The sequence below is a fragment of the Phalacrocorax carbo genome, chromosome 13 (assembly GCF_963921805.1).
Source record: "Phalacrocorax carbo chromosome 13, bPhaCar2.1, whole genome shotgun sequence".
Classification (NCBI taxonomy): domain Eukaryota; kingdom Metazoa; phylum Chordata; class Aves; order Suliformes; family Phalacrocoracidae; genus Phalacrocorax; species Phalacrocorax carbo.
The window spans coordinates 6601134-6626940 of record NC_087525.1 but is presented as its reverse complement, the minus strand read 5'-3'; the positions used below and the strand labels follow the sequence as shown (position 1 = coordinate 6626940).

General features: G+C 39.2%; 2 protein-coding genes across 8 annotated transcripts in view; one reads left to right on the top strand and one right to left on the bottom strand.

Moving 5' to 3' along the window:
• Positions 1 to 25807, bottom strand: part of CTNNA3 (catenin alpha 3) — a 556373-nt gene that overhangs the window by 280803 nt on the left and 249763 nt on the right. The window contains exon 1 of one of the 6 annotated variants that reach the window (XM_064464729.1): positions 13302 to 13338. The exons of the other annotated variants lie outside the window; for them this stretch is intronic. Coding sequence (XP_064320799.1) covers positions 13302 to 13310 — 9 coding nt within the window. The 5' untranslated portion in view covers positions 13311 to 13338. Of the gene's footprint in view, positions 1 to 13301; positions 13339 to 25807 lie in introns of those variants that run through there. 6 annotated transcript variants of the gene reach the window in all.
• LRRTM3 (leucine rich repeat transmembrane neuronal 3) overlaps positions 15896 to 25807 on the top strand; it is an 89464-nt gene continuing 79552 nt past the window's right edge. Inside the window, exons 1-2 of one of the 2 annotated variants that reach the window (XM_064464732.1) lie at positions 15896 to 16404; positions 16723 to 18254. In XM_064464732.1, coding sequence (XP_064320802.1) covers positions 16401 to 16404; positions 16723 to 18254 — 1536 coding nt within the window. In that variant the 5' untranslated portion in view covers positions 15896 to 16400. Of the gene's footprint in view, positions 18255 to 25807 lie in introns of both variants that reach the window. The other variant, XM_064464731.1, reaches the window with a different exon arrangement.

Genomic DNA, 25807 nt, shown 5'->3' with positions numbered 1-25807 from the left:
CAGTATTGATGAGGCTTAACACAACTGCTATTTGATTCCTGCTGTGACAGGGAAACCAGAGTTAACAAAGAAGATAATCTTTGCCTCCAACATTTACCCTTCCTCCTAAGCAAAGCTACTGGCAGAACTGTAACATTTGTCTACCTCTCACATCAAAAGGGATACCAATACAGACATATGCCCAAACACACCCGGAGGAAACAGATTCTTAACTTCACTTCCCAGCCCCTATAGTTTCAAGAATATGTATTGTTAATTTTTATTATATATTAATGGAACAGCTAATTTGAAAAATGACCAGGGAAAAAAAATCCTAACAAATTCAACTTTCCAGCTTTCTGGCCCAAGATAAACAATAAATTACAATCAGTGATAGGCACACTTAAACAATTTCTAGAAGTCAATCTCTAAAGACATTAATTTAATGCCAAAGCAAACAGTCCAACTACAAAACTTGCACAGACTGCAGTTATCTATGAAAACTAATTTTCATGTTGGCCTCTAGTCACCAACCTATTTTAGACCAGTTTTATGTACCTAAAAGCTCAGAGTTCTACATACATAAGCACAATATCATTAAATTAGTAAATAAACCTTCTAATGAATCATAATTGTATTAAAATGCTGATTAACTTAATCTGAAATGAATTCTGGGAAAACAGTCTGTATTTTTCATTGATAAAATGTGTTGGAAGTATTGACTCTTTTTACAAAAATTAAACCCAAATCAGGCCAGTGGGTGAAAATGAAAATAATTCCAAAATCAAAGAAATTCAACAAGTAATATTTTAAGCACATTAATAATAAAAGTAATATTTCTCTACATTCATATATATATTTACTCTAAATGAAACACTTCTATATTAGCAGCATAAAGTATTTCAAATAAGCTGAAACAATTTTGTACTCATTTTGAAAATCATCACCTCACTAAATAAACCGTGAAATCTTGATTTTCAACACAGATTGTGACTTAAAAAAAAATAAAATTAAAAACCAATAAAGGCTACCTTTCCCTGCCAATATCTAACATATACAACACTTCAAATACTCTGTTCAGGTTTGGGCCCCTCAGGACAAGAAGGCCCTTGAGGGGCTGGAGCGTGTCCAGAGAAGGGCAGCGGGGCTGGGGCAGGGTCTGGAGCACAAGTGTGCTGGGGGGCGGCTGAGGGGGCTGGGGGGGTTTAGCCTGGAGAAGGGGGGGCTGAGGGGAGCCCTTCTCGCTCTCCGCAGCTGCCTGAGAGGGGCTGGAGTGGGGGGGGGCTGGTCTCTGCTCCCAAGTCACCAGGGACAGGACAAGAAGAAACGGCCTCAAGCTGCGTCAGGGGAGGTTTAGGTTGGATATTAGAAAAATGTCTTCACTGCAAGAGTGGTCAGGCCCTGGCACAGGCTGCCCAGAGAGGTGGGGGAGTCACCGTCCTGGGGGTGTTCAAAAAACGTGTAGATGTGGCACTTGGGGACGTGGTTGAGGAGGCCTGGGGGTGTTGGGTTGGCGGTTGAACTTGATGATCCTAGAGGTCTTCTCCAACCTTAATGATTCCCGGATTCTATGAACATAAAATCTGATGTCAATTTACTAAACATCAGGTCCTGGGGAAAAAAAAAAATTCTAGATGAATGCACAATACCATCCAGGATGTCCAAAAGCAAGTAAAGAGGATCACAGCTGGTGCTCCTCCGGGTGAAAAGATTTTAAAAAAAAAAAAAAAAAAAAAAAAGACGACAACGACACAAATAAATGTAAGGAATGAAAGAATGAAATAATTCTTCAGAGTGATAACCCACTCATTTCACGGGTAGTCTTGCTCATTTACTTCTTTGACAGTAACAAATGTTAGTGTTGAGACTCTGGCTCATTTGCACAAGTCCGTGATGATGGGTAAGACAGCACCTCAGCCTCAGAGACAGGAGGCAACGCAGAGACACCGTGATAGACCTCTGGGACAGCAAGAAGTCCTGATGTCAGGAAAAAAATAAAAATCTCAGTTTCAAAATTCAGTGACTCCCTCTTTTCCACAGTCACTAAAGAAAGCACTGAAGAACTGCTACATTATGGACTATTGTCTTCAAACACAGAAAGTCTGAAGTAGAAGGAGAAAAAACCCAAAACTTTACATGGCTAAAAATATAAGGACTGGAAACAGAGGGTTAGTGGCTTATTAAGTATGTTACCCTTAATTATAATAAGGATTTTCAAGACTTTAGAGAAGAGAGATTTGGGGATTTTGAGAGAGAATTACATGTATGGAGAAATTCTAATAATTTTAAATTAGTAAAATGTATTGCCTGTCCAGAGAGAGGGCAGGGAGGAGGGGGAAGCTATATTCCCCCCTAGAGGAATACAGATCTAGAGAAGCTGTTCCCAGTTTAAAGGCAGTAACAGTAACGTAGGCTGACATACAACAGTGACCATCTGGACAGCAAAATAGGATACAGTCTTATGGAAAGAAAATCGAAAACATACCTTCACCTCATGGGATGGAAACCTGCATGGTCAGCAGCCAACTAGAAAATCAGGTGGTTCTGTTTGTTTTTAATGGACTAAATAAGAATAACCAAGTTCCTTATGGTGAAGCAAAGGTTTGAATCTAATAAAACTGATACCTTTTTATCTAGCTACTTTATTTACCTGCTGAGGTTCAAGCATACGTTTATTTTCATTTGCATTTCCTGAACAAGAAATGGACCCTGAAGAAACTGCAAGAATGCCTAAGAACAACCTTTTCAGTAACCTGGAATTCATGAAAATACTTTTTTTTTAAAAAAACCAAACAACTGACCTGTTAAAATGTTAAACTCAAAAGGTTACACATTACACAGTAAAAATAGAGATTTCCTTAACAAGCTCTTCTGAGTTTCTTATTAATTTTCTTATTAAGCATCCTATTGAACTGGCAAGAATAATTATATATCATAGACAGAGATAAAGCCATTAAATATGGCAGTAAATATAACACTTTTTGCTTTGTTTTATGTAATAATCCCTATTTGGCTCAACTGAAACAAGAGGTCTGAGTCACAGGAAATGCATTACAGAGAAAAAATGCACTGAATTTTCATGAATGTTATATTATCTTGAAAAACTCCTTATGTTAATTTTTTTGAACCGTGATGCATGTTTCTACAATAACTTCAGTTCCTTTCCAGCTGTGTGCACAGGAGCTTGGCACTTTTGAACAGCTCAGGAATAGCAGTGAAATCTACTTGAAGGTCGCACAAAACTGTTTATCTGTACAGTGTTTGAACCAATTGAAGAAATGCTGTAAGCACAGACTGACTGTCTTCAGAAGCATTCATTATGGTTTCACCTATGATTAAATGGGAATGACAAGTATCTTGATAAAAGGATTATCACGTTTCCCTCATAATCTTTTCCAGAGCAATAACATTTTGCAACAGTCTCCAGGAAAATCAAAACACATCCCTTGTCTGCTATAGCAAAATTCCTATATATAAAAAGCAAATGGATGTTTACTTACTTCTTTGCGCTTTACAAAATGATACAACTTAGATTTATACATGGGTTAAAGGGAGTAGCAGGGAGAAAGAAAACACCTCAAATCACCGACCACCACCAAGCTGTGATGAACCTGAAGGCTGATACCTTACAAACTGGTACCAGTGCACTTGGATACCTGCACAAACTCACAGAAACTACTCACTTCAGTGTAACCTGGATTAATATGTATGACTTAAACTGACCTTTAATTGTGGATCTAAGAATGAGCTGAGAACAGTGAAACATGACACCCTATATTCTCATTCTACTTAGCAGAAATGAACCTTGCAAACAAGACTTTTAACCAGTACCTGAGGGACTTTTCACAAGGTGGTGAGAATCTCATTATCTCAGCCTCTTTCCCTGTGGAATACTAATCCTGAATAACTGGACACAAAAGCTCCCCTTTAGAATGTCAAATAAGTTATCTGCTTCAGTTCAAAGTTAATTAAGATGCAAATTGAAGACACAATGTTACAGCATAGTTCCTAACCCTAAATGAAGATGTTTAGTAGTATGAGGGACAGCTACTTGTAAGAACATTTTCATGCCAGTATGTTTAGACTAAATGGTATATACCTCTCGTAACCACAGCCAAGCAAATGTTAACTCTACGGTGTTCACAGGGCTCTTGACTATGAAGGCAGTCTCCATTTAACAGACAGATTCACACTATGTTTTCTTCACATGAAATAATTCCCTTTCTTGGGGAAGTAAAGACAATGGGAGGCCAGTACAGCTGACTGATGAATGCCAAAACCTATTCCATTAAATAAAGGTAATGGCAAAACTCAGGAGAGGCGGCAGCACTTTATAGTGAGTTCCCATTCATTCATTTTGTTTCAAACCCAGCAACAACTCCTATAGATTGTCTTAAACTCCAAGACAACAGAGCATTTCCATTTTGGATTTTATTCTCAAAATATCACCTACAGCACACACAAGCATGTCTAACACACACAAGTCCTGTAAGAATTATTAATGCTGAAATTAAAAATGCATAACTGGAATTTTAATATAAAATATGATAGATGAATGACCTTGAATATCCGGAGTAGACTCTACATAAAGTATTTACTTCTGACCCTTGTTCTAATCATGCAGAGTGCAAATTAGAGACAAATAGAGACAGTCATTAATTCCATAGGGACCAGAAATCAGCAAAACATACTCCCAGTAATTATGTTAAATCATGAAACTCATCACTAAGTTCCTAATAATGACCTCTGACAGACACATCAAAAACATGTGCTGAAGGTTACCGTTGTTCCGACATACGCATTCATCTCTGACTCACTGATATGCCTATTCACTAGCACTCCTAGGAAGTGTTTAAATAGTACATCACTCCATATAATGATGAGTAAAACTCTCCATAATTTTTAATTCTTTTTTTGTTTGAGAACATGAGAAACTCCCTAATGATTTCATAAATGGTTTCATATGTGGCTTCTACCTCTCTTGAAAGGCAACAATGGAAAGAACGGGAACTGAAACAAAGCAGATTCCTTTGCTGCTGCTGACTGCTTTTGCATTAAACTGTGGCAAGTAAAATAAGCTGCTGCTGACACACATGACACTTCCAGCCAGCCTCTGCCAAGGAAGCAGCATACAGTACCAAGCAAATTATGCAGAAAGCAAAAGACAAATACTAGCAGAGGGTGGCAGAGGCAGCAAAACTTCTAAAGCACTGAAAGCGTTTACTCTTTCTGAAACGTATTCTGGGCACAGTGGGACATACAGGATCTCATACATTTTTGCTGCAAGTGGCCTAAAGTAAAAAATACCAGGTAAGTGGCAAGGTAAGCAAAGAATATAAATGTACTAGATAAACACTTTAAAATAAAAGGACATAAAATAGCCATCAACTACTTAGTGTAGCTGTGAAGAAGAACAGCAACAAAAGGAAGGTCACTAGCATATCTATTAAACTATGTGCTGAACATTTGAGAGGCTAATTTTGCCAGACTTAAAAGGATCAGCAACTGCCCCCTTAAACTTTTGAATGCAACTTGTTGTATTAGTTCATTATATGATATAGGATGAAAAGAGAGCGAAAAATACACCAAAGGCGAATCCTTTCCCACTGTGAAATTCTGCAAATTAACCACACTCCTTATGTGATAAAACTGTCATCAGTTAAGACTGATGCAACCTGATCTAGCTGAAGATGTCCCTGCTCACTGCAGGGGGGTTGGACTAGGTGGGCTCTAAAGGTCCCTTCCAACCCAAACCATGCTATGATTCTAAGACATTTGATTGGGAAAAACTGTGCTACAAGAGAAGGAATTCTCTCTTTCTTGGTGTCCCTGATCTAATTTACAACAACCTTTTTAACATAGAAGATCCAAGCTGGAAGTGTATCAGTACCACGCTAATTCCCACCACATCAGTAATGGGTAATGACAGAAGTAGGCTTGCACAGTTCTCACAAAATGTACAATGACTGTCACAAGTGGATTTGGACATGAATAACCAGAGTAGTAACTGTTACTGGAAACCTTCTCTAAATCTGGCTTTGCATAAAACTCTTCTGAAAATTAACAAGCTTTGCAAAATCAAGTCTTGCAGCTCCACTGTTACAGAGCCTGGCACATTCACTCCTGTGTTCCTCTCATGTTTCTGTGTGTATGAAAGGGTGGAATGTTAAACCCTGGTCTTCACATGAATATATGAATTACCAGCTTCTTTACAATGCTAATCTTTTGATCAGACAGTATCTCTCACAGAATTCCAAATACCATTACATTTATGTAAGGGGCAAATATATTCAAGGACATTCATAGTTTTCTTTTTGGAGATTCTCTCATATAGTGGTGCTCTGATACAACTCCAAGACTTTTATCCACTTACAGATATCTTTATTCTAAGAGCAAATTTCTACTTGACTTTAAATCACACAGAGAGAGAAGAACATTGAAATTGCTATGTCAGATAAGAGCACTGGATCTCTTCCAGCTTTCAGTCTCAGAGTGGCAAGTGGTAGGTATTTTAAAGGAAACTGCGAATACCTTCAGAGGAGACAGCTCTTACTCAGTAACATGGCCATACAGTACCTTTTCTTTTTCTTCCTTTTGCTAACACCCATTAGTTACTTTCTGGCTTTTACATTGAAACATGAAAATTTTATGTCTTCGCTTTTACTACCCTATGTGAATTCTTTATACATGCAAACAGCACCAAGACACATCACCTTAGAAGGAATCCCACAGCAATTGCATTGCGGGGTTCAATTATCATAGTATAAACTAAACTATGCAGCTAAAATGATGCATATTGATGAAGTAAATAAAAAATATCAAAGGTATATTCAGCTTCCTCTGAAAAGTCCTTCTTTTCTGCTTTTTCTATGAATTTCAAACTAAACAACATTTTGACATTATTCTATTTATGATTGTTCTGTGTATTAGATTTGTACATAGTTATCTTAAGATTAGGGTCCTTTTTAGTCTTACATTGATGGAATAAAGTACATACAGTACATAAAGTTACAGCCTTACAAAGGAACACAGGAAACTGCTCAGCACACAGCAGTAGGAAACCCCACAGGAAGCATTTTTGTTGTGTTAATTATATTGGGACGTGTCTATTCATGCTCTGGATTTCAATTCCATCAATTTGTCCAAATGACAAATAAATGATGACACAAACATATGCTGTAAGATCAGATCAGCAAGCCACATGGTTTTCCTATTACACAGACAGAAGATTTTTCTGTCATGTATCTATGATAAAAGAGGTACCTTGTACGAACAAGTGGATGGAGATGTGTCTGCTTCCTCTGTGTTGAGAGGCAAAATGTTTGGTTTTGAAACTGAGTTCATCTTTGTAAGTCCTTACTTTTTTTTTTTCCCAATTTCTGTTACCATTTAAGGACACAGAAACAGAGCTGTTGTCTCACTCAGGTCCAGGTCCCCTGTGTCTCCACTATGTGGGCTGACCAGAGTCTCTACTTGGTTATCGATCGGCAGCATTTCTTGCTTTCCAACCTTTTCTGGATGCAACTAAGCTGAAAGGTGGCTTGAAGCTGCTTACCTGCCTAGGAGATACAGAATATTGGATAGGAGGGTTTACAAGTTGCGAAAACTACAACATGCCTACCCCACTGTTGTTGCAAGAAAGAGCAGAAAGGGTGAAAATTCTAATTCTTCTCATCACGACGGCTTCCTCTCTTCCTCCCTGGGCCTGCAGCACTCTTCAATATTTTGGTCAATCAGAAATTAGCATTTTGCAGATATTTATTGTTTTACACTGGGACACAGCAGGAAAACACTATACATAATATTTGAGTCCCTTTGAGTTGGTTTTGTCATTTGTTTGCTGTCCTGTCTACTGGATAAAAGACACTTAGCTTTAATCAACAGTAGAGCATACTGTGACAGAAACCAAAATAAATCTGCGTTAACCAAGATTTTTGTTTTGAAATTAATTATATGGGAGTCTATTGCATCATTTTTGTAAATCACTTAAATATGCTGGGGTTTGGTAGTAATTTTTTTTTATTTGATCTCATTAATTTCAGACCATTTTCTTGGGTAGATATGGCCTGAAAAGATGAGATAATAAGTAATTTAAATCACATATGGCTTCTTCAGAGTTCTGTTTGCCAGACACACCAATGGGAAAAGAAGGATGGCAAATACAGAATGGAATAGTCAAAACCTACCTGCAACAATTCACCTCATATTTTATTTTTTTTTTAACCATAAAGTTCTAGTCCATCTTTACCGGGCACAGACGAGTGACCTCTATGACTAAGCAGCAGCAGATTACAGGCTGGTTAACTAACCAAGACTGTCAGTGTAATTAAGATTCTGAGCTTTCTTAGGAACACCAGCTACCAAACTTGGAATATCTAAAAACTGCTGTAGCTTGCTTAATTGAAAGACTTGATTGAATTATGAAAAGCTACAAAAATCTGAAACCTTTGATGAAAAAGGAAACAAACATTTTTTTGCAGGAAGATGCCAGAAAACAGAATTAGGCTGAAGCCAGGGAAGGAAGTGACTAAGCACGCAACTGTAACCATTTGGAATAAATAATTTTTATGCTAGTCACAGTGTGAATGAACATAATTATATGCTTCTTAACGTTGTTCATGTTTTTCTCTTTCAGTTGCAAATCTGCTCAACTGTCATGTTTAGTTTTCTCTTCAAAACGTTACTAACGCTGTATAGAAACACATCACTCTGACTGTCTTTGGATTTGAAATCACAGTCTCAGAATACCACACTTGAGTCCAAGCAGGAGTCCTAACAGAGGTAAGCTAGAATGCTTTCTTCTCTGTAGAGTTTTTCATGCATAAACAAGTGAAAGGAGAAACTGGAAATTATTTTAGAATATTTCAACAGGTCAAATGAAATCAAGGTATTCTGCACTCTTCAACTGCTTACACCTGTATGCCTGCTTACACTGAAGAGCAATAAGACTAGGAAGCACTACCTACAAGAATAGTCTTATCTACTAATTGAGGTCTGATCCTAACAAATGCTACATATACATATCTTTTATTTCAACTAGCTGAAAAATGTTAGCCACCCATCACAATTTTTACATGGAAAATGAAAGGTAATATTCAGCAGATTTTTAGATAGTTTTCAAAATGGTACTCTTGTAACATCGAAGAGGTCCTACAGTGAACGGAAATGGACACGCTTATTAAACACAGTTTTGAGATAATTTTGCATTTTGAAAAGAAGCCTGTTTTCCTGTATTTGATGACTACATTGTCCTCACATGGAGTTTTGCTATTTGGTCATTCTAGCTCAGAAAAGTGCATCAAAATAAATGATACCTGTAGCAAGTAACAGAAGTGACAGCAGATATGGAATAAGTTGTGTTGGAAGTCCAGAAGGTAATAGATCGCTTAACTGATGGAACAGACATATGTTTGAAAATAACTAGTGTCGGACAAAAAGTGAAGCAAGTCTTCTATTATGCTGATCAATTTACAGGATAATTAAACATCACCATCCCTCTCTCATAAGTGGAGATACTGAGACCCAGAGAAAATGAGGATAAAGGCTGAAGTTTTGAAAGCAAGTAATAAGATTTTATTTTTTTTTAATGGCTTTTGATATGATGTGGACGTCATGGTTTCCTATAACGAAAGTTCTTGCCCACTGCCTCCATCCAGCAGTCAAGGAGCCACCACAGCCAAGAGATACTCCCATGCTGACCTGACAGAATAACTAACTCTGCAGCTTCAGCCTATAGTGAGATAGCAAGGCAGTTCCATTTGGAGAGCCTGAGGAGGAAAGGCTAGCCCTGAGGTTTTTAACTACTCATCAACATTGAAGACTGAAAAGGTTTAGGGTTTGGTAGAAGAAACCCCAATGTTCTGAAAGCAGCTGCTCCCCACCCCCTCTGATTCTTCACGTGGTAGCACAGAGCTGCTCCAAGGATGTCACATTGCTGGGACCAGGCCGCAACCCTGCTTGAATTCAGTTACACAGTGCCTCCTGCCCGACGTCCCAGACATTATAGAGTTCTCCATGAACAGAACTCTTCTAGAAGATCTCCATGTTAATCTGGCTCCCCAGGAAGTAAATTCATTACCTTCTCCACCTATCATCGTCTGCCACTGATGCATATGCAGAATTGTTATAGCCAGGTAGAAGTCAGATACCCCTAGGACAGCAAGTCATACTTCATAGGCAAGCATACTTCACGGTGACACCTAAGGGTTTCTGGATAGTTTAGGCTACATAAACCCCATATGTGCTGCCTGGAGAAGAAGACAGTAGGCACCTTTCCAGCAATGGCATCCTCGCCCATAAAAGAGTGGGAATCATTTGCAACAAGCCTGGGTTTATTCCAACCTAACTTCCCTGGCATCTTCACAGAGACCATGGGCAGAATCACAAGCAGGGGCCACTAATACTGCCTTTCATTTTGCACCCACAATCTCCCGGGCGTTTATGGCGTGCATCATTCATGCTCTGCAGGTTGAAGCTAGCACTGTGTGTGTAAGATGTAATTAATTTCTTTTCCTTCAGTGATGATCATTTGTCTTCTGCTGCTTCTGCTCATACTCCCCTTTCACCAAGATGCTGGAGGACAAGCCTAAATGAATCAACACTAAATCCATTGAAACAGAAGCGGCACCTACCAGTTTCAAAGAGTAAGTAAAATGACAGCTTTGCATCCCATGCAGTTGTGTCTCCAGAGGATGAGACTGAAGCACAGGCTGCTTGCCTTCAAACAGCTTCAAAATCATAGGACAAAAAGTCAGTCAGGGAACAGTTGAGTGTCCAATGCCTCATTAAGTATACAGCAGTTATGACAGGATCCAGAAAATCTAGCCACTGGGTGCCATGAAGGCTTGCATGCAGCATTATCTACCCTGGGACAGTTAGAGGCCCCTGTGACCTATCCACAATGCACAGATTTAAACAAAACTGTACAGCTGGAAAACCTTCATTATTCAACAGCGTGTAACTGTGCATAAGGGAAGTGATAGCCTGTGTTGCCCTGTGACCCACGGCACTGAGGAGATCCTCCGGGTATACACAAACTGACAGATGTGTCCCTGATGCCCTCTACAAGCAATCAGATGTTACGGAGGTTACCGACTCCTAGAGAGGGGGCATGGCTCCTATTCAGCTTCAGATGTTCCTTCAGCTTATCACAGAATTTACAACATGGGATCCTTTCACCCTCACAGAGGCCAGGGAGGCCTTGCAAAGCTAATTGTTCCTAGCAGGAGAGCACGGGGATATTTTCATTTACCCACCTCCCCCATCTATCACTTACCACCATGGTGCTCTAGGTCACTACTGACACACTGCTGGGATAAGACCCTCCCTACTCTTAGTCCTCTCTCCCTGTTTCTTCAGAGCATCTTCTGTTGCCTCACCTTCCCTTGCCTGCATGTTCCCTGAACCTGGCTTTCCCACACTTCCCTTTCCTTACATCTGCCTTTGGCAAATTCTGCATCCTGAGTTTCCCTCTGTCTTCCCACGCTCTGATATTTATACTGGGAGTTATACTCCCCCAGCTCTAATCTGATCCTCATGGAACAGCAGGTTCATTTAATCACTGGCTCAAAAACTGCAAACACATTTTATTAGACTTATCTACTCTTAATGATACAGAGATAGTACACTACAGTACCATTTAGAACAAGCTAATATTGCTAACCCAGCTGACTCCTAGTTTCTTTATAGTGAAATAAAGTCAAGGGAAAGACATACATTGCCACTTCATAAACCCAAAAAGAACACAGTGCAGCACTTGTTAACTATAGTTCCCAAAGGGACATGCAATTACACACATAAAGGCACTCCTAGACCCAGGAGCTCTATCTGTGAACAGAAAAATGCTGTATCCAAAAGCCTAAATTCTGAAGTTTGTGCTTTAAGACCATAATGCACTGTGGCTAGAAAGGATTATACTGATTTTCTGAATGGATTTCTTATGGGAGTAACAGAAATGGAAACTTTTTAAAAATAAGTTCTTCTTTTGTAACAACATCGTTAAACAAGAACTGCATTTTAAAAGGCAAGCATGAAACGTCCTGAGGAAGGCTGATGAGAAGCAAGTGACAGAACAGGGGAGGGCTTTTAACTGCTGATTTACCTGGAATCCTGCTAGCACCTGGTAACTGCTGGTTCCTTATGCTTTGAGAAGTACACCTCTCTTCCCTGCCTCCCACATCCCAAACTGCTGGAGCCTGATAATTGTGTCACCCCTCCTTTTCAAATGTGCTTAGCAAACAAATGTACCTGGTTGGTACGGGTGCCTTCTCATAACCCTGAAAAATGCAGGATTTGCCGTTTCCCCTTTCCTCTACAGAAGGTTTCAATTCCAAACCAGTTCTGTGGAGGAATAGTGTTTCACAGTGAACGTAATCTTTTGACTCACCCTCCCCTAGACCAGCTGCAGTTCATGTTAAGTTTTCCACAGGGAATTTGCAGCTAGGTACAGAGACCACAGCCAGAATGCACGGAAGAGGAGAGTATACTAGAATTTAGCTACATAAACAAAACCAAAACCAAACATGAAATTAAAGGAAATTACTGCAAAATCAGACAGTAGCGAATCTATCTAGAACAATTTCCAAGCAGAAAACCTATTGAAAGTTTAGTACCAAGAAAAAAATCTGGCCCAAAAACCTTGGGATAGTGCACCATTTCCAAACAACTTTGAATTTAATATGCCTGTCGTGCTGATGAAGAAAATGTGTTCATCCACCCAACACATCGCTATTCATCTGTATGAATGTGAAGACATATTTAGTAACACATTTGTCAATGTATTTGCTGATGTATGTCATTTTGTTTTTCTGGGCTTTTTCTGAGGGGGAAATCAGAGTGATCACGGAGGCATACAATTCAAAACTAATAAGCTTCCCAGGTTCTGTGGCACCTCAGTTTACATCTAAGGCTAAAACCCCAAATCACAGCCCGTGTGTGAGAGTACACAAATAAATGAAATATCTCTCTTAAGAGTATTTGTCTTTGCAGAACTATGTAAAATGCTCTCTTCTTAGGCAGAAGAGACGGAGTAACACTGTTTCTGAGCACTAATATTCCGTCAGCGTAACGGCATTGAGACCTGTGTTACTTTCAGTTTTTACCTCCTGCTCCAGACTGGGAGCTGCTGTGCCAGGACAGGAGGCAGGGCTGCCTAGGAATGGCACAGAGGTGAACTTAAAAAGCCCTGCGACTACAGCAACTACCCTGCAGAATGAATACACACAAATTCACATGGAGTACAAGCTAAATTCACACCAAGCCTTCAACAAACTCCTGGATTTTAAGCACTCAGGGGTTGTGGTATTCATTCTAACGAAACCTACCTTATCCATAAGAGAAGTTAACCAGTTTGGCCTTGAGTTCTTTCTTCCTGGCTACACGAGTTAAACAGCAATGCAACAGGGTTGCACAGATATATAAGGTGTTGTCGATACAAGGCAAAGGTTAAACCACTTACACAGGTTATCTCTTTATCTCAAATGCAGTTTTAACTTAATTCTCTGTTTTTCATAGTTTACAATATGCCCAGACTAGTCTGAAATTTTGTATGAAATGTTTCATATTGGGAGCAGCTTTATTTCCACAATTTGAAAAGAACCCATTCAGCTGTATGAAGATATAGAAATGTAATTTTTAAAAACTGTTTATCAGACACTGGCACTTTTCCTGCTTGTGTAATTCAAAAAGGATCTCAGTAAAGAAAATTGAATTTGGCAATCCATTAACATAGATTTGATGCTCTCTCTGTTCATCTCTTGATGTCTCACCCCTTTCAGAAAAATGAAGATAACTCATAGTAAAAGAGTGGCTGTTCCCTCTTATTTGTCCAGTATATTGGCAATTATTAAAACCCTGGAAAAGCTACTGAAGCTCTGCTGACTCATGGTGGCAGAGAAGTTACTTGTTAACGCCACAATGAAGATGAAGCAGGGAGAGAAGACAAAAGAGGAGAAGCCAGAGAACAGGCAAAGTCTGGGGAGAAGGCTCAGGCTGAGCTGGTATGCTAAGTAGCACTAGCGCTTCAGGATACAGAATTTGGATGTTACCCGAAGCTTTGCATGCTGTGTTTGAACCAGGTGAAGACTTACAACTAATTTCATGCCATCTAAGTTTAGGAACATAACTGAGCCATTTCAATGAAGCATTTACTTGTCACAGGCATCCTCTACTGTCAACGGAGAAAGAGCGGCAGTTCCAAGAGGCAAATTGGCTTACTGAAGGTCTGAACTGTCTTCCGAAGCTGCCAATCCTGCTCCATCAAGTACAGAGAGCCCCCAAGGCAGTGAAGGAAAACCTACACCAGGCACACCAGGACTGGCACGTGACACCCCTGTCAGCAGAACTGATCCCCAGACTATCATAGTTCCCAGTGTGGTCTGCAGTTTGTCGCTGGCTCCTCCACCCTACACATCAGATTTAAGAGCCAGAAACAAGCTGTAGTAGGGAATGGGAGATGGTGAAGGTGACAGAGATTAATGGAGGAATTAACCCTTTCCCTCTCCACAAATCTGACCCAAATGGGAGAATTTTCACACGATGTGCCTTGATGCAGGTATGTATTTCTGACCCCTGATGTGAAAGACTTTTGAGGACTATACGTAGGTGCATTAATACTAGCAGGATTACTTTAAGCCTGAAGTCATTCACAGACTAAGTACTAGGCAATGCTGGCATTTTAATGCATGGAAAAATTCAGGTTTCACCTCATTTTAAGTTCTTCTGTGCTCACAGCAGTAAATAATAAGGGAAAAGTCAAAGCACGTTATTCCAGGGGGTAAGGATTCTGCCTCAGAAAGGAAAGGCAGTTCTCAGAGCTGTCTGGTTGCATTTGAGGGACTGTAATCTGCACTCCTCTTTTAACAAGAAGCACGCTTCTCTTTAGGCTCCAGCCTATTCTTGCACAACAAAGAGCCATGGTTTTACACTTCCCCACCATCACCTCTGATCACACATTTCCTGGTGAAGGAAGACTGCCAGCATGGTGCATTTGCTGTAATGCCATCTTACCTTTGCTCTGCCCAGATAAGAGGATGTGTCTTTTCTCTAGAGCACACAGGAAAGGAGGGAAGAGCAATGAAAGAGAAAAAGGCTCTTTATGTGATATAAGAGGACTGTCCAGAGTCACACATCTACAAAAACTCTGCATATTGCACCTTCACATGAAACACTGCCCGTGTCATAAGTTACAGTAAAAACAACTCACCTGATTAAGGTACTACACCAAGTTGCTTAGTCCCTATGCTGTAAGGGTTATGGAAGCCTGTGCTTGAAGTGCTAGTGTTGTGGAACGAAGCGACAGCAAGTTGGGAAATAAATGAGCACAATATTCTCTTCTAACCTCCTGGCACTGTGCCTTTTAACAGAGAAGAAAAAAGCAAAAAGGCAAAATGTCAGCTCCAAAACATTTTTCATGTTGTAAAATATAGTGTCCCCACTGAAATGCTTGGTAGGAGACACACTGAGGGGGCCGATGCTTCACTCAAAAATAGTGAGTTATTGCAAAAAGGTCATGTGAACACATGTCTAATGCAGTAAGGAAAAAAAAAACACCACACCACCAAACCCTTCAGACCGAAAATTTGTATCTATGTCCTACAAATTTCATGTTAGCCCTTCAGACAAAAGTCTCAGCAGCGCATGCTGAGCTATTAAGTTCAAGGATGCAAAAGAGCTTTCACAAACAGCAAAAGAGACTAAGAGGATTTGGCTGTTTCAGCACACCTCACTAGTTCACACCGAAGCTGACCATTCCGCTCCTATTAGTCACTCAGAACAATCACTCTTTTCCCAGCAGAGCTTACTCATTTGCAAGATAAAAGGAAGACATTTCTGCACATGCCCGTAATATTCTTCGCCACTGGGGGCAGCTTTACATAAGACTGCATTCACCGAAACCAAAGCAACAGTCGGACGGAGCTTTCAGAATGACAGTATGCAGAAGTGAGCAGAGCTTGTTCATTGTACGGGCTTATTCTACCTTCTATGCTACAAAGCAGCTTCCTAGCCGGATCGGGTACTAAGTAACGGAACTGCTGTGCTATGGAATACAGATGTGTGAGTTCAGATAGCTAAATGGTGCTTGGAGGAATCTAACATGCTTTACTATAAAGGGAAATTTTAAAAGCCAGGTTCCAAACTGTAAAGATGCAAAAACGTAATATCCATGAAGATCCTATTACCTAGGAAGACTTTGACATTTTGCTGCGAATGCTGTGTTGGGATTGATTTATTCTTGGAGTGTTCTGCATGGCTGGCAAAGAATAATGTTCCAAAATCGGTCCATCTCCCAAGGGGTCCAATTTTTCTTCCTGGGTGTCAGCGAGCCCTGACTCACTACAGTGCAGCTGACAGGGGCTGCCATGCTTGTGGCACACTAAGCAAAAAACAAAAGACCTAAGGACGACCTTTGAACAACACAAAGGATGGGTATGTTTTTCATGTTATTTTTTTAATATATAGTTCATAGCCACTGCATAGCCTGTGCTTTAGTTACTCCATAGACTTACCTTGATGTGATTTGTTATTACAGTTAAATTGCTTAGGGATTACACCTTTACCCAACTGTTTCTCAGTATTTATATAAAGGCATTCTTTAAAACAATCTGAGTAAATAAAACAATGTGGCAAGTAGTTGAGTCAAGCTAGGGATTTTTAAATGATTGTTGAAATAAAAGATTTTAGCATGATTGAAAGAAATGACTGATGTGTGGGGGGATAACTTTTCTAAGTTGTTTTTATTTCCAGGTTTCAATGTAATTAGGCTACTGAGCGGATCAGCTGTAGCTCTGGTAATAGCCCCTACTGTATTACTGACAATGCTTTCTTCTGCTGAACGAGGATGCCCTAAGGGCTGTAGGTGTGAAGGCAAAATGGTATATTGTGAATCTCAGAAATTGCAGGAGATTCCCTCAAGTATATCTGCTGGTTGTTTAGGTTTGTCCCTTCGATATAACAGCCTCCAAAAACTAAAATACAATCAATTTAAAGGTCTTAATCAACTCACCTGGCTCTATTTAGACCATAACCACATCAGCAATATTGACGAAAATGCTTTCAATGGAATACGCAGACTAAAAGAGTTGATCTTGAGTTCCAACAGAATCTCCTATTTTCTTAATAATACCTTCAGACCAGTGACAAATCTCCGGAATTTGGATCTGTCATACAATCAGCTGCAGTCTCTGGGATCTGAACAGTTCAGGGGCTTAAGGAAGCTGCTGAGTTTACATTTGCGGTCCAATTCCCTAAGAACCATCCCTGTTCGAATATTTCAAGATTGTAGGAACCTTGAACTGTTGGACCTGGGTTATAATCGCATCCGAAGTTTAGCAAGGAATGTCTTTGCAGGCATGATCAGACTGAAAGAGCTTCATCTGGAGCACAATCAATTTTCTAAGCTCAACCTGGCACTTTTTCCAAGGCTAGTCAGCCTTCAAAACCTTTATTTACAGTGGAATAAAATCAGTGTGATAGGACAAACTATGTCCTGGACCTGGAGCTCGTTACAAAGACTTGATTTATCTGGCAATGAAATAGAAGCTTTCAGTGGACCTAGTGTTTTTCAGTGTGTGCCCAATTTACAGCGCCTCAACCTGGATTCAAACAAGCTCACATTTATTGGTCAAGAAATTTTGGATTCTTGGATATCCCTCAATGACATCAGCCTTGCCGGGAATATATGGGAATGCAGCAGAAACATTTGCTCTCTGGTAAACTGGCTTAAAAGTTTTAAAGGGCTGAGGGAAAATACAATTATTTGTGCCAGCCCCAAAGAGCTGCAAGGGGTGAATGTTATTGATGCAGTGAAAAATTACAGCATCTGTAGCAAAAGTACCACGGAAAGGTTTGAATTAGCACGAGCTCTCCCAAAGCCAACGTTTAAACCAAAACTCACCAGGCCTAAACATGACAGCAAGCCCCCTCTGCCCCCAACTATTGGAGCCACTGAATCGAGCTCCGAACCCGAGCACGACACAGAACACATCTCCTTCCATAAAATCATAGCAGGCAGCGTGGCCCTTTTCTTGTCTGTGCTTGTGATCCTGCTGGTAATCTATGTGTCATGGAAGCGTTACCCAGCCAGTATGAAGCAGCTGCAGCAGCGCTCTCTCATGCGAAGGCACAGGAAAAAGAAAAGACAGTCACTGAAGCAAATGACTCCAAGCACACAGGAATTTTATGTAGATTACAAACCTACCAACACTGAAACCAGTGAGATGCTGCTGAATGGAACAGGACCCTGCACGTATAACAAATCAGGCTCCAGGGAATGTGAGGTATGAACCATTGTGATAAAAGAGCTTTTAAAAGCTGGGAAATAGTGGTGCTTTATTGAACTCTAGGGACTATAAAGGGAACGTTTTTCTCACTTTTCTGGCACAGCTCTTCCATGTCACTTTTTTGTACATTCATAATACTGGTCATTTTACTCTCATACATAATCAACTCATTGAAATTTAAATACCGCAATCAATGTGAAGCCTGAGCTCTGGTTTAATACAATACCTATTGTACAAACCCTCTACTGATTTCATTAAAGTCTCTCTTGTTTTTAAATAGAAAACTTCTTTCATAAGTAATCCACTGCACCTGCAGCGACTGTGACTCTGTTTAGGGAGAAAAATTACAACAATAAATAAATTTTAAAAAAAAACACATCAAACTCACCTCTCCCCCTACCCCCCCAACCTAACCCCAGCCCCTGCTCTGAAACTCACTTTTTGAACTAAGAACAAACTAAGGATCGAGGTACTGTAGCATCACATAAATTCTGAGCTGTCTGGGGAGAGAGGTGGTGCAGGAACAGCTGTGAAAGCATGCCTGGTTTCTCCCCAACACAAGATATAATAAAAAGCCAGTGGGGAGTTAAAGCACTGTCTTAGGGCATGAGGTATCACACCAAAAGCAAAGCAGAGGGAAATCTAGGCATAATAAAAATTTTAAAATAAAAAAGTACAATGGGATTTACTGTACTGCCTTATAATACAGTGTTTCTAGGGCTGATAACTATTAATTGAAACCTGTTTATGTGACTTCATACAAAAGGTGCCAGTGTTTATCCCTTACATCCAGTTGCCTTTCAGAAAGTAGTCAAAAGGCATTCATTAAATGAGAAGCAGAAATTCCTTATTGATGCAATTAGAGGAAATCAAATGTGCAGCAGCAAAAGCAAGACCACTTCCTGCACACATTTGTTTCAGCGCTCATTAGAAATTCTCTTTTCAAGACTGTCAAAGACATTAATGTAGCTGAGGAAACCATTAAATCTGTCATTTTCTTCTATTTCTTTTTATTTGCTGTGCTGAGCTTCTCAGGGTTCTGTGACGTGTTTTGCACACTGTCCCTCTAATAACTAAATAAAGCTTCATTACTTCAAAGCCAAACAGTTTACATTTTAGAAATACTACAACTGCAAAAAGCTTTCAGAGAAAACTGGTTACTCACTGATCTGAGAAAAGCGCATCCAAAAATCCTTAAAGAAATCTGACAAATTATTTTTCTCTCTTAGCAAAACCCTAATGACATTACAAGAATTCACAGATAACTAATTTTTAATGCGTAATCATTCATCAGCGGTTCTGGACAAAATACAGATTTGTAAGCCGGCGACTCCCTGCCCTCCCCTTCCCAAAGTCATGTATTGTTGTTGGTTGCAGAAGAATATAATACCCCCCCCACGTTTCCAAATAAATCATACCTCCTATTCTGACTATCGGGGGTGGGGGGCTTGGGGGGGGGTTGGGTGGGAGGGGTGGAAGGGTGTCATTCTTGAAATAGTACAGCAGCAAGCCAGTAATTTAATTATCTCTATTTTGTGACTTGATTTGGCTTAGTAAACTGCACTACTTCAATCACTTGGGAGGGAATGTTTCTACAGAGCAGTTTCACTGCAGCAGATTAGAAAAAGCAAAACCTTAGCAGAATGCTCTCCTGAATTTTTACTGGAAAAAACCTAATCACAGCTAATCACCTTGAAACACGTTAGATACAATGAAAACAAAGCTAGAAAGCATGTCTTAAAAAGAACTAACCACTTGAAGAGATTTTGGTTTGTTTTGTTTATTTTCATATACTGAAACCATTCTCGTTTTCAAGGACTGTAGTGAGGAAATATCCAAGACTAGAAACTTGAGACTATACTGAACGCTGCAACACTGAGACCCTGTTTTACTGAGTACAAAGAGGATCCCACACAATTATTTAATAATGCAAGTGCTTGAGACGCTTCAGCAGCACTGAGCAGGCTGTGATTTTTAACCTGAGTTGTACCTTGAAAGTTGCCATTAAAAAGTCAGTACACATTGAATTATCTTAGCTATTATGTGATTCAGTTTTCTACCAGAAGGTCTTGGTTATCTCTGTACAGAAGGATTAGAGTTTGCTGTAAACTTCATGTTAAGAACCATCTCTGTACTTCTACGGGCTTTAATGTCTGCAGTGGTGACTAATATTAGGCACAGCCAAAACAACAAAGATTTGGCCCAAAACACACATACATTCATATATACCTATACAAACAGGCACCTGTGTGTATATATATATAAAAGAAATATAAGAAATTTTGCTATTTAGTTTTGGGAATGCTAACTGCCATCAGAAAGCAATGTCATACTATTAATTAAGAAGTTTTAGAAGGTGCATTGAATATTTTCAAACAGCAAAAATTCTAAATGGAGTGTGATTGTCAATGAGTTGTATATAACTGAGTTTGACTTTACATGTTTGCTTTTATGTTTCTTTAATGACTTGTTCTAACCATAACAATACTCAGAAAGAACCAATCCATAACCTTTTACAGAAAGGAATGCCTGTAAAATAATCACTAGCTCCCTTTGAAAAAAATATTTAATGGTGGGCCTGAAAAATAAAGCAAGGCCAGTGTGTCATTAAGCACAGATGGATAACAAAAATAATAAGGAAAATCCAGCATGTCTATATTCAAGCACAGACATGCTCAGATCAACTAATTCATTTATTGCATGAAAAACTATAGATTCACTTTTCAGGAATTTCCAAACACATACCGAGCACAGATGAACGTGTAATTGCTGCGATAGTCATTGAGAATGAAACCATTGTCTGATGACACAAAATAAGATGCCCAGTGTAACTCTTTGAATCTTCTTGCACAGCCTGAGGCCTGTGAGCAGAGTTGTTAAACCCCCTCTAGACCCTATGGCTTAGAACATTTTAAACCAGCTTCACAGCATGTTAAAACACATTATAAAACCCATACTTTCACCTGTGTAAAGACCATATGAACTAAGCTAAACTTAGACCCACCACTGCCAAATTAAGCACTAGGGAAGTGACTTGGTTTGGGTGGCTAGGCCTCCAGAGTCACAAATTTGTAGGAAGTGACCAGGTCTTAGCTGAGCAACTTTCAGTCCCTGTGCAAGGCTGCCCCTTTCCAGAATAGAAATTAAGTTTTAAAGCCTCAAACATTCCAGAGAAGAAATTTCTCTTTTGCTTCTCTCCAGTTTGGGTAGCAGGTATCTAGAATTCCGATCCCAATTTGTCTTGGGTTTTGGATATTTTGGTGCCACGCTCCCACAAAACTGTTAAAACCTTGCTGGGGTGATGCCAAGGAATCCTCAGAGGATGTGCAACAACTATGATATGATGGCTCTTACAAACCCCTAAGCCTTCATACGAGTGCTGTAGGCACCAACTTGAGGGAGGAGCTGTGATTCAGTGCCTCTGATAACCTGGCGATCCCTTAATGGATCTAATGCTGCCTACATATTCCAAGTTTAGGAGAGCAACAATGCATTTTGAAGCTTTTGGGTTTTGTTTTGTTTTTTTCTAATGAACTTCTGTTCCTTTTCCTGGGCCAAGTATGGTGTTCTGGGGCTACCATTCAAAGACCAGGGCTTTTCAAGTCACAGACAACGTACAGTACTCTTCCATGCCTGTTTTCATTTTCTTTGGTTTTGCAGTCTACATTTATTTAAACAACATGGAGATAAACGTTAGGTGGAATCACCAAACAAGACTGTTCCATTTGTAGTTGTAGCACCCCAAAAATCTTAAAAAGAAGTCACACTTCCTCTGCTAGCCACTGTATAAACACCTTCCAACAACCTCGTATATTAAATGTTTAGAAGGGACGTTTGAGAAGACAGACAGAAGATGGCAAATGTAGATGACAGATTTAAGGCAACTTCCTGGCAACATGCCAGTTGAGTACTGGGAATATAATCCAGCCTCCTCACACCAAGATATCCTCCTAGCCAGTGGACTACTAGGCTTCTTAACTAAATGACCTAGCTCCTGCAATATTCAAGTGGTATTTCAGAATAATAAACCACACAGAATGCAGATCTTTGGAAAAAGAAAATAACTAATGTACTAAGCAAATTCAAGGAGACTGATAATGTTCATTCACTGTGTTGAGATTACCTCCAGCAACTGCAGAGTAAGAGAATAATGAGAACAAGTAGCTTGAGTATAATGAATGCAAGCTTCTCTACTGGCTGGTATGTTTTCATTACTCACTATCTGCACTTACACAGCCATCACAGCTTAAGGTTTGGCAATGCTCTTTTTTTATTATTATTATGAAATAGTGAACCTTGATATAAAATTCAATTGCAAAATGAACATAAATGTACAATATTACTGCAAACACAATTAGAAATTTTCAGTTGGCTGTGAGCTAATGGTCTTTGCTGTCAGCCACTCAACTCTAGATAAATATTCCCTTAGATGAATTTCTGTGGAACAATAGTGACATCCAGTGGGTAGTTAGCTTAATCACAGGTATCTACCGTCTATATCAATTCACATACAGATGTGTTTGCCTTTTTACTTTGCATTCTTCTGTATCATATGATATTAGTATCAAATCCTTTCAGCATACTAAGTATTCAACTGTATTTTAACTCATTTCTATGTATAGGAGTCACAACCTGAATGTAGTGAACAAGTAGAGAAAAGAAGAGTAGACGAATGCTAGCAAGAAATGGTCTATCCAGTGTGTAAGTCACTACTGTCAGTAAAAGGCAAGAAGCATATAAGTGAACTAGGATAGGAGCTGTAACAGATTTGTGGCCACTGATTTAGAACTTAAAAAACACCACAAAGTGACTTTAAGACATTCTAAAATAAACTCAGACTACAAGCAACTAAGTCAACTGCCTAAGAGCAAATTAAAAAAATAAATTTTTTTGAGTTTGTTTTTACAATAATGAGAGAGATATTATTAGACATCAAAAGGAGGGGCACTCACCACCTGAGAATGAGTTAAACTAACAGCTTCATCTCGAAAACACACAATGTACAAAAGGGACAGGAAGCAAATGATGAAAGACCAAATTCACAAGCAACAATAAAGCCAAACAATGGGAAACTCACCAGTGACAGGAATATGAAGCATATTTCCTTGGGCAGAGGTTGCTTCTAATATGTTCTGCAGTAACTACTTTAGGCCTCAGAGTAACTCTATGCCAATGTTACTGGCAGTAATTTTAAACCACAGTGAATGACATAAGCCAATGAAATCAGGATTATAGCTCTGTTGATTACAGATTTCATTTCCCTTAAGATGCACAAGAACTCACTTCACTCCACATTGAATGAAATGCAGTAGTATTTCTAACTTTTAATGTACTTAGGTGTGTTTAGAGGTCACCTACCAGTGCACAACATGTAGCCTTGATTTTTATTCCTAGCTAGGTTTTCTAGAATGGGTACTACCACACTGGTACAGTATAGGATTTTGATGTGATCCTCAGGGTTATAGCTAAACTATTTCTTGGCATAACACTGAATGGAACACAGTAGGGTGCAAAAGTAGTAAAAAGTGACTATGTTCAACAGCTATGAACAGATCACTAAAGAGGTTGTAAAGTAATAAAAGGGGTTTATTCAAGACACTCTGGGATGGCTAGCTGTGAGCTGATGGCCAACATTTTACCTACCAGAGAAAATGCAAGTCTCTTTTTGAATGAGTACAAACATCGTAAAAGCAATAATGAAAAAAGATTTGTAAGTAGTACCTTTTGTTTGACCAACCCATCACAGAAATCAGATCTCCCTACAACTCCTGTCTCGCTTGATTGTTAGGCTATCATGACCATAGCATTAGCATTCTAATGTAAGAATGAGCACTGTTTACTGAGAAGGGACAAAAGGGCAGTTAATCTCTATTTATTTTCCTTTCTGAATAGCTTAATGAAAATTCCTGAAGTTATTACAGGAAAAATTCTATATTAATGTGAAAAATGACAAGTTTAAGATTATTCATTACTGAAATCAACCAAACTCTTTCATAAAACAAAATATTTCATTCTTTGTTTCTCACAAAATCTTCCACTTGCCAAGAAGAAACTGAATGACTGGAGATGTAATCTTGAAAAAGAGTTCTCCAAAAACATGTCTTCTGAACCACTAAAACCATTCCCTTCCTATGTTCCTGTGTGACTAATACATTGACTATGTGTCACAGCTTATGCTCTCGACTGAATGTTAAATTTCTATTACTTCAACATTAGCAGTGGCGTTGAGATCATGTAGGACTCCGTAATTACAGTTCAACCTTGCAAATTCTCAGAGTGTTTTGTGGCAGCACAGCCAGACTCTATTAATACATCATAAGGACATACAAAATAAAACATCCTAATTACTCACCTACTTACACTCCAAACAAGGATCTAAATGCATTACAAGGTTTACTGCTTCAATACACCATTGAGAAAAATCACCTGCCCAGTTCTGCGTGCAAATCCTTTACTTCTTCAAACTAAAGAAAACAACAACACTTACCTAGCTAGGTCTCTCAGGAACCTAACTGCTTAGTGCTGAAATAAAAAAAACCCTAAACACGCTGATATTGGCAGCAGCCTGAAGAAGTTGTCATCATATACTTAGACTTTATTAGTTATTCTCACTAGAAGTCCAGCCGTACCTCCTACACTTGTCATGTACTATACCTGCACTACATCCCATAGTGTATATTATAGTATATTAATACTAACTATATGAAAACTTTGCATTTTTATGGGCACTTCTGTTCACGTGCATAATTAGAGAGATGGAAAACAGAAGAGACTCAAGAAAAGGACTGCATATGGCTTACAGTCCTAGTAAAAAGTTAAGGAAGATCACTCAACTTTTCGAGAAGTTAAACAACTGGTTTTAAAAGGGAGAAAATCACATTCAAAAGCAAAACTGTAATGTTAAGTAAATGTTTGTGCATTTCTTAGAAGTTTTTAAAGCATCTGGTTTTTTAAAAATTGCTACTCTGGTTCTGGGCATCTTTAAACATCAAACAAATTCTCTAACTTTTATTTCACACATAACTTCATGAGAGGGAGAAAATACCTTCTTATAAGACACCTTTTTTATGAATCTGAGGGACTGAGCTGATATAGGAATAATCAAAATATATTCCATCTTGCTATTTTGTTGTTTCTTGTATCATTATATTCAACACCTGTAGGGATGATGTGATACTGCTAACACGTACATTACTCGAGTATATTCTCCTGGCATTTATTTTGTGCTTCATGTCTAATTTGTTGTTGGGTCTTACATGTGCCCTTTATGGGCAGGAACAACCTACTGAATGTTTGAATACCAGTTCTTTAACTAGTGTCTATAATAATGGATGCTGTAGAAGTCACGGTTTTGATTTTAAATCAGGCACTTATATTTTCCACTTCCTTAAAGGCTGCAAGACTCACAAATCAACTTCAATATAATGTAATGAGATTACCATCCCCTTCCTGGTTCAGCTGTAACTCAGGGAAGAAAAAGTGCTCAAAATGTTCAAAAGTACAAAACAAGATCTCCAGTGGAAGCTGGGCATCCTAACTACCTTTGTAAT